Source organism: Anoplophora glabripennis, unplaced genomic scaffold (assembly GCF_000390285.2).
Source record: "Anoplophora glabripennis isolate ALB-LARVAE unplaced genomic scaffold, Agla_2.0 scaffold133, whole genome shotgun sequence".
Lineage (NCBI taxonomy): Eukaryota > Metazoa > Arthropoda > Insecta > Coleoptera > Cerambycidae > Anoplophora > Anoplophora glabripennis.
Window position 1 is genome coordinate 824,409 of NW_019416244.1, and position 14,596 is coordinate 839,004.

Consider the following 14,596-nt stretch of genomic DNA (forward strand, 5'->3'; position numbering starts at 1 on the left):
CGAGGATATTATTCTACAGAAAAAGCCACGAGGTTATAAAATGGGAAATTTACAACTTAATTCTGCAATTTCAAATCATCTCGTCATAATGTTTTGAAAACGACACTAAATTTAAAATTATCTATCAAAAACAAAATTTTTCGTCACTGCTATCACAATAAAACCATTCGAAACCGCTTACGCTAACCTTGATCCAGAGTTTTCGTCATTTGGCAGCTATCGGGGATGTGTAACCTTTGTCCTACTCCTCTTTCCAATAATTAGAATTCCATTATCAAATAGCGGATATCATTCAACGCAACAACCGAAATAGCCAATGTTTCGGTACTGCCCACCCGATACTACATGAGCTCACACGTCTAAAATAGACAGTTTGGCGCGGAAAATTCAAAACGTCACTCTCCCACTCGCTAAGAATTTTTGAAATGTGTCGTGATCCACTGAAGGAGTGTTTACGTTGACTTTTTGACGTGATCGCTTTGACTATAGTTGGTATGATCCAAAATTATTCTTTTTATTCGACGCAGGGCGTTCTGTTGTCGGTCTAAGCCTTGCGCAAGGGTCTGGTACTTGGTTTTTACCACACTGAAAGCTGTTTTGAAATGGGTTGGGGAAATAAATCAATAATTTTAAAATTTAAATCGTTCATTAGCTCTTCTTAATATTCATGGGAATTATACTAAACTTAATGGATAAAAAATGTGAGAACATAACGTTTATAGTAGAATCCATAATTGAGGGGTATACATGCAAAACTCACATTATCCACTTTTTCAAAATTTTCAGGAAGAAGTAATAACTTATTTCTCACTTTTTAAGTGACTTAAGGCTCCGATATTTTTTTTGGAATTGTATTAGAACTTTAACTTTGCTTCTTGATTGGTGAAATACCAGCACAACAATATTTGACTCCAAGAAAGTGAATTAAAGTTTGGATAATGAGAGTTTTGATACAACTTCTTGGATAATGGTAGTTTTGCTCCAAATTATTCTACATAATATTATTTTTTACACTAAAATTCATGAAGTTAAAGGAACTTTGAAACAAATTCAATATCAATAAAATTTTTATGTAATATGGTAGTTCATGTTAAAATAAAAAGCTGCACAAAACACTTAGAATACGGTTTTATTATCAGTGAAAGTGAAATATTTTTATAATGACTAAAATTGCAAAGTATACAAAAAATGTTGAGTAAAAAGGTCTAATATCCGATATTTAAATATGAAATTTCAGAACTAAACTTATCTTACTTATAATCAGAAACTCATAGAAAACACGGAACCAACCATCTAGGAAAGCAAAACAATACGAGAAGCAAAACTCACATTCTCCTTAGGCAGTCGGCCATATTTGTTTATCGCTTTAAGCTTTTTCATTGGTGGATATATGGATAATGTGAGTTTTGACAACTTCAGATCGTAGGAGAATGTGACTTGAAACAATTCACAGATTTCACAATTTAAAAATAAATACGAAAATGTGAGTTTGTACCACTTCTAAATTTTAAAATGGTGTAGTTCAACACGATGAACAAGATAGCGCCACTAACTCTATTTCGAAAAATTATGGATAATGTGAGTTTTGCATCTATACCCCTGTTATTGATTCTCAAGAAAAACAGCTCATCAAATCATTCGGAGGACATTTGTATTTTTCTAAAATAAATACATAGCACCAATACTTTCAGTTCCGATTAAGACTTAGTTAACTAATTGGGCAATTAAATTATGAGACTTTCCGAATGTGAATCAGATAAAAAACTAATATAATGGACATTCACACCTCACCACTATCTACGCACAGTATTGGTTGCTGCTGTTCTACTCTACATGCTCTGTTGACTAATCGCAGTTGCACAGTAGTGTAGTTATATGTTAAGGATTAGCACTAACATAATCTCCAGCATATTTTTCATATGTAAATAACTTTTTAATTATGGAAAACAAGTATTTTGAAAATGATGAAAATCAATTTTTCAATTCTGCAGTTAGTTGATGACATTCTCAATTTAACAAAGTTTTGAGAACTAATTAATATACTATATACAATATACAACAATAAATACGTCAGTTGACATTTTCAAAAAACTGAACCATAGTTTTAAGCAAGATTTTTTTGCCACTGTAAATTTCTAGAATATGTTCGGTATTGTTCGGTCTGAAAATTTATTGTCCATATTTTTATTCTTCTTTGGCGGAGTACAGAAAACCAAATTTTGTTTTTTTTTATTTGATTCATATTTTTAATACCCAGTTAAATTAAAAAGCATTAAAACATAACACAAATAAATAACTGTAGACAACAACAAATTTTTATTTATTATTCCAAGCGGTACATTTCTTCCCTCATTCATTCTGTTCTTAAGTGATTCACATATATAGGTCACTGATATGTATGCAAATGGTCGATTATCTCCTAGCTACGATACGCTACAATATCTATCGAAGAATTATAAAACATAAACCTTTTAGGGTTTTTTAAATCTATTACAATAAAGAAAAATTAAGTATACAGGATCAGTTAAAAAATCATGACGAAACAAAGTTGCTTTTTCTTTAATGGAACACCCTGTATATTATTTCATATTTCAATAGACCTTTTTAGTAGTGATGTCACATACGCCAATGATAGGCAATCCCATAGTGCATATTGTCATGAAAAATTTCTCAATATTTTTACCAGATTTTCGACCTTATGTACTTTGGTCATAAGTGCTAAAAAAAATAGTTTCTTTGTCATGACCTCAAATATTCGGCCAATATTAGAAATATTTAAAAAGTTTCAAACCCCGAGTGACCAACTAAAAGAATTATAGAATTTATATTTTAAATTTATAGAACAACATGAAATTTCCACTATTCTTCCCAACACCCTTTTAGATTCACTACAAAATTTTGTTCAGCGAATTCCTTACTGTCAGGAGGTAAATGGTGAACACTCTGAGCACCTTCTAAAAATAGAATTCTAAAGAAAATATTTGTTGTTTATTAAAATTTAAAAATATCCAGTACATTCATTAAGAAATACACTTTTTCGTTTCTTGCATTTTTATCAACCCTGAACCATTGTTTTTTTATTTTCTGTAAAAAACTAATAATAAAATTAAATCATATCCATATCCTCCACCTTGTGTTATTTTCAAAATAAATATCCATAATTTGGGGCCTTTTTTCTTTTATAAATTTGGGAATAGTAAAAAGTTACTTTCAAAGTTCTCGAAAACGGTTAATTTAGGTACATTATGTGCTATATGAATTTTGTTTAGAATATGGAGAAGAATTGAAATAACGGATAATATACAGTGTTCCATTAAAGAAAAAGCAACTTTGTTTCGTCATGATTTTTTGACTGATCTTATATATTTAGTTTTCTCTATTGTAACAAATTTTAAAAAAACCTAAAACGTTTTATGTTTTTTTCGATAGCTATCTTACTTTAGGAGATAATTGACCGTTTCCATACATATCAGCGACCCTGTATAATGAGCTTCTGTTACATAATCTCATTTCGAAACATAGTCGAAAAAGTCAAATAACCGAGGCTACTGTGCGAACCATAAAACACATATTTTTTAATTGAATTATTGGAAATCGATTGAAATTGAATGAATTGTATGTTTCTGAAACACCTAATATTGCGTTTGACATGACATTTTTATTTTATTCCTGTGTATCCTTTTTTTTAGGTTGCCGGAAAACGTGATCCTGTCCAAGAACAAGAAGCTCAGGCATGGATCGAAACAGTGACTGGCCAAAGATTCCCACCAGGAGTACCCTACGAAGATGTTCTCAGGGACGGAATCCTTCTCTGTCAACTCATGAACCGTCTGGCTCCAGGAATTATCCCCAGAATTAATACTTCTGGCGGAGATTATAAAAAGATGGACAATCTTAACCAGTACGTCAAATTTTGTTATTCTTACAAACTCTAGTCACTAGTTGGTTCCAATCACTTTTCGCATCGTGAAACTAGCTAATTTAAATCTTCCGAATAATGCTAATCCGCCCAGGATTGGAACTAATTTTTCACTAAGGTTTTCAATTTCAACTAAACAATTTTAACGAATGTTCTAGAGGTATAGGAACAATTAAAGTAACATTAGCAGTGGAATACTGTTCAAAGAAATAAAAAGTATTTTTTATAGACATATGTTATTAAAAAGTTAAAACATTGGTCAAACAAATATTTTTACTTCATTATATAACTTGCTTCGATAATCACGTTACTTAGAAAATCAAAGGAAGCAACCAACTGCATTTTGAAAGTGTGTAAAATTTCTTCAGGGATCCGCTTTTTCCGCATTATAAATTTTATAAGCAACCGACAGATCCTGAAAATCTCATGTTGTCCTGTTATCACGAGGAAGTATTAGTATTGTCCTTGCTAATTTTAAAGCAAAAGATAAACAAACTGTCTGTTTATGTTGTCTAATTTATTAATTGGGGCTACAGGTTGAATTAAACACAAAATGAACTGAATCCAAATTATTATCATCTCTATTAAGTTTTTACTTGCTCTACATAAATCATCCAGTTGAAATTGTAATAATAGGAGAACATAATGCTTGAAGGGTGAACGAAGAGACTTGTGAGAGTTTTTTACCATGAGCGTAGTTAAGGGAAATCCAAAAGTATTGAGGTTTAGAAAATCAATTCCAGATAAAGCTATTGAAATTGATTATTAGTTACAAGAAAATAACAAGAATCTTAATTTCATTTATGTTTACCGTCAGAGTAAAGGACTACAATGGACTTTTTTCGCAAATGCAATGTATTTTTATAATTGTTTGTTAATGATACATTCAAAAAAATATAGGTTTTGTGTTTAAAAGTTTATAATCTATGAACAATCACAAAACAATCTTGTCAAGTCCGTCACGTTAATTGTGGCTGACGTTATTTTGTGAGGTTCAGTATATCAATATACCCTTTATTGATTAATTATTACTCTTAGAAACTTGGCAACAATGACAAGTTCTCCTTTTATTTGTTTGGTTACTCTAGAGGGAAATTAAAATGGAAAAAACTTATATTGCTTCCATTTAAACTTAAGCAATACTGAATAATTGATTTATTACTCATAAGTGGAGTTGCAGCTAGAGAAAAAGGTATTTTTTCTAAATATAGATAGGCAACATAGTTTTAGATTTATCCATAATTATAATTTTTTTATTGAAAAATAAGTAAAACTATTTAACGTTTTCTTTTATGTGTAGTCTTAGGTCTGATAAAAATAATCAACTAAATAATTTTATTTTACAATACCTATCTATTTTCTCTTGTGAAAATCACTGAATGAAACAAAAAAATAAACAATTTATTAAAAATTATGGACATCGCGCACATTATAACCTTTTACATGCACGACACTGCATGAAATTTTATATAATTAAATGACGGTCTTGATAATTATTAATTACTAATTAATTTGGATTATTCCAATGCCGAATTGCTCGGATATTTCCAAATTTTAATCAACTTAATCCAAATTTATAGGTCTATCAAGGCGTTAATTATCATAACAAAGGTTTGAGTATCATCAACTAGTGCATTCAGCAACTTTTTAATGCGGGTAGCAGAAACTCAAAAAGATATGCGAAATGATCGTCACAGAACGACATACATTATTTACTGCAATCAGTAATGCGTTAAAGTCAATATTATGTTGCCTAACTAATAAGTTTTAATCTTTCAAACTGCAACTTTTATGCCAGAGAATAAATTGTACTTTCTCATTTCAGATTCCAAAGTGCCTGCACACGCTACGGAGTCCCAGACGTAGACCTCTTCCAAACTACCGATCTTTGGGATAAGAAGAACATCGCTTTGGTCACCAACACAATCTTCGCTATTGGCCGTACCGCCTACAGACACCCTGAATGGAGAGGTCCCTTCCTAGGCCCCCGTCCAGCTGAAGAAAACAAGAGAGAATTCTCCGAACAACAACTGAGGGCTGGAGAAGCCATAATCGGTCTCCAAGCAGGTCAGAATAGAGGCGCAACACAAGCTGGCCAGAATTTCGGCGCTTCAAGAAAAATTATCTTGGGAAAGTGAGCACCTTGTCACATTTTGTATTGTAATAGGGTCTATTTTTGTATAACTGTATTTCTAAATTGATTTATTTATTTTTATCCATGTTTACTCCCTTTATGTTACAATAGTACCTGCATATAATAAAATATAATCGGGGAAAATATGTTTTTATTTAATTGCTCTTGTAGCGTGTGTGAGGTACATTTTCCTACATTCAAGTAGGGTTAGGCAAAATACTTTAAAAATGTATTTAAAATACCAATCACAATAAAATACTAGTATGAAAGTATTTTAAAATATTTAAAAACAAAATACTTCTTTGTCAAAATGAATAGAAACAAGAAATTATCTAAATAAAACCAGAGCCTTCAGGACCATTCTAAGAATTTAAATTTCATTTAACGAATTACATAAAATCGTTTTTTATTTTTTTTTCTCGATAACGGTCGCAGATACGAAAAAATCATAATAGGCAAGTTTCTCAACTAAACATAAAATTAAATTTTGGTTTTAGAATCTACCAGCAGCGCACCGCACAAAAATTCAGGGGAAGAAAAAGGGGGCATGAACCCCGAAAAAATATCACTTTGTGATATTTTTTCTGGGTTATCACGACCATTTGGCATGTCCAATGATGTAAGCCCTACAGCGTAACCTATATTCCAAATTTCAGCTAAATACCTCAAAAACTGTGGGAGCTATAGAGAAAAAACAAAAAAAAATCTTAAAATTTCAACATCCTGTAAGTCATGAAATAAGCCAAAGAATTACCCCCTTCCTGCTTATGTACATCATATTTAGGAACACCCTGTATATTCCATTTTATCATAATAACAGTCATGTTATTTCATACGTCACACTATTTTTCGTCCTATAATATTATTTTCAAAGGTCAAAATAAAACGTTTTAACATTATTTTGGTAGATCGGATATACAGGGTCGGAAAGTCCCCATGGTTCATCGGCCGCTACGTGAGAGCGATAAAGAAAGTCATAGAAATCCGTGCGATAGAGAAAGATGGCTATAATGAAGGCGTCTAATAGTCACCGCACATTTCGCCCTTCCACAAATAAGATCCACTTCTTATTTGTGAAAGGGCGAAATGGGCGGTGACTATTANCATTTTATCATAATAACAGTCATGTTATTTCATACGTCACGCTATTTTTCGTCCTCTAATATTATTTTCAAAGATTAAAATAAAACGTTTTAACATTATTTTGGTAGATCGGATATACAGGGTCGGAAAGTCCCCATGGTTCATCGGCCGTTACGTGAGAGCGATAAAGAAAGTCATAGAAATCCATGCGATAGAGAAAGATGGCTATAATGAAGGCGTCTAATAGTCACCGCACATTTCGCCCTTCCACAAATAAGATCCACTTCTTAATTTTATCGCTCTCACGTACGGCCGATGAACCATGGGGACTTTCCGACCCTGTACATATTATACTGTGTTCTTATCTTCTCAAATTCTTATGAGTCCGTGTTTGACTCAAGTGTGAGTGCGCCGTGCGGTGTCGGTGTAACTCAATTGCGTTAACGCAATAAAAACTTTGGTATCAGCGCAGTGGATATACAGCTCGAAGAGTCCGTGTCGGCGCCTTTGATGTGGCGGTCGAGAACCAAGCGAGACGGAATCGTGCTAACTCTCTCAGATTAGCGGAATAGTCAGGGCTGGATTAAAAGGATTTTTATTATTGAAATAAAATATTTAGTTTCTACCTGACAGTACCATAGTAGGGAATTTTAATAATATGAAATTTGAATTACAATATTACGTGGTATGACATTAAAAGTAGAAAATGGGTATTTTAGATAGGTAATAGGTTTTGTACTGGAGTTAATACGGATTATTAAAGGAAAACTTGAAGAGTAATTAAAATTCCTTGTAAGCTGCTGTTTGCTGACGTAATCCTAAGAGGATGGAAACAAAAATAAGATGATTATCAGCAGGGGCAAACTGATCAAAGAGGTCTTAAAAGGGCGCTGTTTGAGGTATTTATAGAACCAGTGATTTTAATTAAATCAATATATTATCGCAATAAAGGAATGTCATAAAACAGTATCCATCCATACTCCGCGGTCGAAATTATAGAGCGTGAGTCAGACATAATATAAAAACACTATTACCATAACGCGTATAAAATATAATATGATTTTTTATCTTTGTGCCGCTCGCTACGCACATCGATAGAATCTATAATCGTCTATAGACTGAGTTATACTGAACGTCGATCTATATTCTATGTCTGTCTTTTGCACTTGATAGAGAATAGGGAAAAAATTTTTTAGTTGGGTGTAAACGGACTTGATTTACCCGCCCTGAGAAACGTCATAGCAGAAGCGTAGACGAGGGGTCTAATTCCATGGCTATAATAAATTTAAAAATTAAAAAAACACAACTGGGGCGTTTTAAAATGCTGTAATAATTAAAATGAATCATAGTGCCGGTTCTAGCAAACCGTAAAAAATATTAGATGTTATGTTTTATTATCTTTTTCCAATATTTTCTATATCTTGTTCCCTTTTACGCACACGCCAACGGATTTTCGTTCCCGGCACGCTTCATCCCCCTTACTAGTCCATAAGCTAGTGATGAGTCACTATCTATTAATTTCTATCGCGGAGTATAGTACCAAAATAAAGGGTGAAAATGGTTGTGAAATAAAATTGCGTTATTTTTAATAAGTTGTATTGCCTAATGTAAATGATGAACAACCAACACCTACAAAACAAAAATACCTATAGTTATACATATTATAAAACATACCTACAATATACAAAAAAATATAATAACATAATATAGCATTAAAAATATATATGTTTGTTTTTTTGAATATTCTTAAAATTTTGGTTTATAGTTTTTAACGTATAATAAACTCTAACCCTTAAATATAACCAAAGTACAAATTCTTTCGGAAAAGAATGACACGGATGACTAAAAGGTAGTCTTTTAATTAATTCAAAAAGTGTGCTACAAATGTTATTTTTTTGTGGATAATTGTTCAAAATTATCTTGAAATATCTTTTCAGTGTTACAAATGAGCTCAACAAAGTTATCGTTTGGCATTTGCAATTGTCCAAATAAGGTACCTTCATTTTCATTATTATATGCCTTCAAAAAACAATAAAAAGAAGAATAATCCAATTCATTATAATCTTTGCTATAATTGGTGCAAGCATCACAGGAGTGTATCCGCAGGACTTTGTTCAAAAGGTAGCCACACACATACCTAATAAATTTTTTTTGCAATAACTCGTCCTTACAATAATTCATGCTATTGATTATTTTAATGTTTGCATCTTTAATATGGGGGGTTTCATCCTTAGTATCAGAATCGTCTTTAGTCAGGAAGCCTTAAAAGCAGTTGATCCGAATCTCCCTCGCAGTTTTCTGCACCCGAGTTAAGCAGGTTAATGCACTGCAACTTTCTAAAGATCCTGTGAAACTGTATGGCCATCCGATTAATACAATTACTGTTTTTACTCCTAATTTTGCCAAAATGATTCTCCAGACAATCTTGGTTTAGTCTTTTCGTCAGTAAATAATCAAACCCTGCAGTGTCACGAAGATAGTTAAATAAATTTATGACACTGTTTATGGAAATTTTTAGACTATTGGTAAACTTAATTGTTTTTGTGATGTATACATTATTTTTGTCACGAACTTTAAGTTTGTCAAAAAGAGTCAAGCATTCTGTTAAAAATTCCAACTGAATGGGTTGACCTTTAAAAGCAGCATTATATTTTTTTGGGGAAAAACTTTGAGAGGAATTTAAAATATCAAACAGCTGGTTAATTGTGTGAACAAACTGCGCAGTTTCAGCAGCTTCTGCGGGAAGGGACCCAAATCTTATATAAAAGCTCATCACTACATGAACTGAAAAACTAAATACTTGTGTGACTAGTTTAACTTTCATCTTTTGAAAATTTGTGGGGTAAATGCGGGCATCTATCAATTCTGCTTTCACAGAAAATTTTTTATCTATTTCATAAAGTTCTCTTATGTATTGCCACAATATTTTTTTGCCATCAATATAAGTTATACAAGGTGACTCAGAGTAAAATTCAGTTTTTAAAAATTAATATCAAAATTATTTAAACTTCAATAAATTTTATTTTAAAAATAAGAAACTGTATATATGCGGATTTTACTTTTTAAACACAACGTTATCCAAATGCCGACCATCTTGCGTCCAGCACTTCTCCAATCTGGTCCTCAAATTTTGGAAAACTCGTCGACACATTTCAACAGGAATATTGGTAATGGCTTCCCGAATGTTATTCTTTAACTGGTTGTATTGGCCGGGGGATTGGTGTAAACAATACTCTGTAAATATCCTCATAAAAAAAATCCAGGGGCCTTAGGTCCGGTGATCTTGGGGGGAAGGGGATATCACCAAATCTGGAAACAAGCACACCTGGAAACAATTCACGTAGACTGGTCATTGATGCTGCTGCTGTGTGTGCCGTGGCACCTTCCTGTTGAAACCAGGTGGAATTTGGGTCATATCCAGGAAAGTTCTGAAGAGCCGAATAAAAAAAGTGCGAATCATTTCACAGTACCGCTGGCTATTCACAGTAACAGAGCGGCCACAGGCATCTTCATAAAAGTAGGGCCCGATTATTCCAGAAGACGATATGGCACACCAAACAGTCGCCTTTTTAGAATGCAGTTGTTTCTCATGCTTTTCTTTTGGGTTAGCTGGGGCCCAGAAACGACAATTTTGCTTGTAGACATATCCTTCTAAGTGAAAGTGAGCCTCATCACTGAATAAAATTTTGTCCAATCCACCTTCATCCCAAAACATATTCATCATGGTCTCACAATATTTTTTTCTTAATTCGTAGTCTCCGGGCTCTAGAAACTGCAAAAGTTGAATTTTATACGGATGAAAGTGTAAGTCGTCCTTTAAAATCCTTTGCACACTTGACCGATGAATATTTAGGGCCTGGGCATGTTTTCGTGCAGATCGCTTCGGGTGGTGTGTCACAGCCCGCCGTACAGTCTCGATGTTCCCGGGTGTCACTGATGTCGTTTGTCAGGGACCTTGAATGACGTAAATCCCACACTTTTGGTATTCAAAGTCAGGATTGTATTCAGTGAAATTTTATTGCGTTAAACAGGGATGTACTATCAAAAAAGCCAGGAATTTATTTATTACTTATATTATTTATGTGAAAAAGTTTTTTAAAGGCGAATTTTAGATTTTATTTTTAAGTTAAACCAGTCTATTAATGAAATTATTCAATGTTAAAAATATTTATAGTTAAGATCAAACTACTGAATAATTACATGTTCAATATTTATTAACATAAAGGACCCCGCACAAACCTTATGGAAAATGGCTTTCGGTCAAAATGGCTGAAATTGAAATATGATATAGCTCTCACCTTCCTGAGCAAAAGTTGTCATGGGCCCAAAGCGATCCTATGTGTAGGTTTAAAGATATAGAGCTTTGAAGCTAACGATTTCATAGCACGGTGCTGAATATAAGTGCAGGATAGGTGTATGTACATTCTCCGTATATACAGGGTGAGTCAGTTTTTTGTAGACAAACTTTAAAAGGAGATAGAACACATGTTTTTAAAAAGAAAAGTTCCTATAAACATATGTCGTAGAAGGCTTCGTTTCCGATACGGGGTTTTGAATATAATTTTTTTTCTCGAATATTCATTATAACTTATAAACAAATGCTTAGATTTTTTTCATGTTTAGGAGATAATGCCTATTAATTAAGGGGCATAAAACAAGCGATAAAAATGTTCAAAAACTTGCAAAGTGGTGGAGTGGAGGGGGTGCTCAATCTCAGAAACAAAGCCTTCTACGACATATGTTTATAGGAACTTTTCTTTTTAAAAACATTTGTAAACTATATCCTTCATTCGAGACCAAATAGAAAAATCAAGAGGATTGAAGTCCGGACTTATGGCTGAGAAAAATGTGGTGGAGCACCGTCGTGCATGAACCACATGTCTCTTCTTAAATAAAGTGGAACTTCTTTAAGCTGTGGAAGCATTTTTACTTGGCCACCCAGAAGTCCGGACTTCAATCCTCTTCATTTTTCTATTTGGAAGAATCTATTGGTTCGTGTGAAGAGTTGTGGCAAAGAATACAAATCGCTGCCAACGAAGTCAAACGCAATCCCAATATGTTGTTTCAAACTCGAAGATCTCTCAGAAAACGTTGTGTAAAGTGTGTAAATGTCAACGGTGGATTCTTCGAACACTGACTTTAAATCATTATTACGAATTTCATTTGTTTTATTGTTAATTGTTGTAATAACACGAAGAAACACTTGGTTTGTTTCGCTTTTAATTTCTCGTATTATCAAAACATAGTGTTCGTTAAATCGATTTTTCTCGAAAACGGATCGAGATACCGAAATGAAACAAGAATACACAATTAATGGAAAAATGATTGCTCTTTCAGGTTTTGAATCAAGTTTCATGTTAGACATACAGGGTAAAAAGTTATTAACTAAATTTTCGGTAAAATTGGTCGTAAGTGGCGCCCTCTATGAGCAATGCTGAAATTACAACACGCATCTTATTCGTCGCCTAAAAAAATACAGTTTCACAAATTTTCATGTTCGTAACCTACATATTTTCAGAATAATCGCAAAAAACGATTAAAAATTTTAGGCATGTTTGCGTCAATGGTCACCATTTCCTGTGTAGTATCTTCAGCTTTTGATTTTCCCATTGTTAATGAATCACCCTGTATATACACTCGAACAATCATTTATTTACACCACAACAAAATAAATCACGTAAAATGACGCCAATGCTCAACGCTCGGGATAAAAAACGACAAACAGGCTCATAAAATGGCTAAAATGCTTTTGTAATTACGCCACTTTGTTCGCATACCAAAAGTGGGGGGGTGCGTGCACCGATCTGCACGAATACCCCCCACGCCAACTTATAATTCTGATTGTTTTATCTTCTGTGCTTTTGTTGACTCGGGCGCTTGCAGTTTACCACATAACTCGTTTCTTGAAATCGTTTTACCCATAATTTCACTAAGTTTGAGGATGGTGCATCATTTACTCGGCGAATGTTGTAATGATTACAGACACGTCGCCTAGCCACAGCGTAAGAATCGTTCGATTTAAAAAAAGCCTCTACCATAAACGTGCGTTGTTCTCCTGACCACATCTCCATGTTTACTAACAATCCGCATTAGTGATGGGACTACTTGAATGAAAATTATCGATTATATCGATTATGAAAATCTCTCGATATCTCGAGTGATCATATAAATTCACTCGATTATTCGGAGACGAATGACAGTGGCCACAGCATTACTAACGTCAATCGTCACTCGTCATCACCGAATAACGCAAACGCGCTGCTCGAGCGAGAGCGCAGGTGTTTCGATTATTCCTAACGAGCTACAAAATCTCGAGATAAGACGGCCGAGAGGATGGATGAGACAATCGAATATCACGGCATAAAAAAGACAATATGCAGTAATTTTATAAGTGACATCGCGCGGTTTTGAAGGGCGGTTTAGAAGGGAGCTTTATTTAGCGAGGATAGAAATTCATATGAATGAAGATAATACAAAAATTATGTTTTCTATATAATTTTTTTTCAGAAGCCCAAACAATGGATCTCTTTAGGCGGCGACTAGTCATTTTAAACATAAGCTGATGAACCACTCAACTCACAACGAAGAAATGCCGCAATACGGGAAAGTCATTCATTTACCGAGCGTCATGTTTCGCATATAATTTGGGATAGGTCGGAAATTTTCGAAGTAAACTTTCAATTATATATCATTCGAATAATCACTCGATTATAAAATTAATTCGAATGGTAACCTCTCGATTATTTAATTCATTCGATTATTTCCATCACTAATCCGCATGTATTAACTACGTATTGACACTACTACACCATCTGTAACTTTTATGGTATTTATAGCGGGATCGTTTCTTAGCGCTTTAATTATATGCGGAATATAAAAAATAGATATCGATTTTCTAAATAAAAACCTGTATTTTCTGGAGAAACATTTAAAATATTTGAGTTTTATATTAGAACCCATGTCACAAGTAACTGCACAAACATTTAGGCCAACAGTTTTTAATTTTTGTAAGGCTTGGGTTAAAAAATTTGCTAATTCAGCAGGACAAGACGTGTGAACAAAGAAATAGGCAAGAGGCTGTTTCCACTTGCTATATAGACCTCTTAACACGAAAACACAAGCAGTCAAAGTGGGTTTAAAAATCTTTTCTCCATCATCCCCTATTGCTAGCCCTATAATATAGTCTTGATTACGTTCGTAAAATAAATTTGCTTTGATAGACATTTCATCGAAACATAATAGGCAATATTTATTTGTTCCTGAAAACTGTCAACCTTTTTTTAAATAATTTATAAAATTCAGGGTTTTCTAGTCCTGGTCCTATTTTAACTGCCCAAATTTCATTGCGTAAAGTATTTGGCGAGGGAAGACCAAATTTATTCATTAAATATTGTTTATAAACACGGGGACCCGCAAAATATACCGATAAACATTCAATTTTGAATTCTTTGGTATAATGT

At 33.3% G+C, this 14,596-nt stretch overlaps 1 protein-coding gene across 1 annotated transcript in view; it reads left to right on the forward strand.

The window, feature by feature from the left end:
* LOC108904455 (muscle-specific protein 20-like) overlaps positions 1 to 6,197 on the forward strand; it is a 29,901-nt gene extending 23,704 nt beyond the window's left edge. Inside the window, exons 2-3 of the mRNA XM_018707028.1 lie at positions 3,690 to 3,901; positions 5,745 to 6,197. Of these exons, the coding sequence (XP_018562544.1) occupies positions 3,690 to 3,901; positions 5,745 to 6,057 (525 nt within the window). The 3' untranslated portion in view covers positions 6,058 to 6,197. The remainder of the gene's footprint in view (positions 1 to 3,689; positions 3,902 to 5,744) is intronic.
* Positions 6,198 to 14,596: the final 8,399 nt, after the last annotated feature.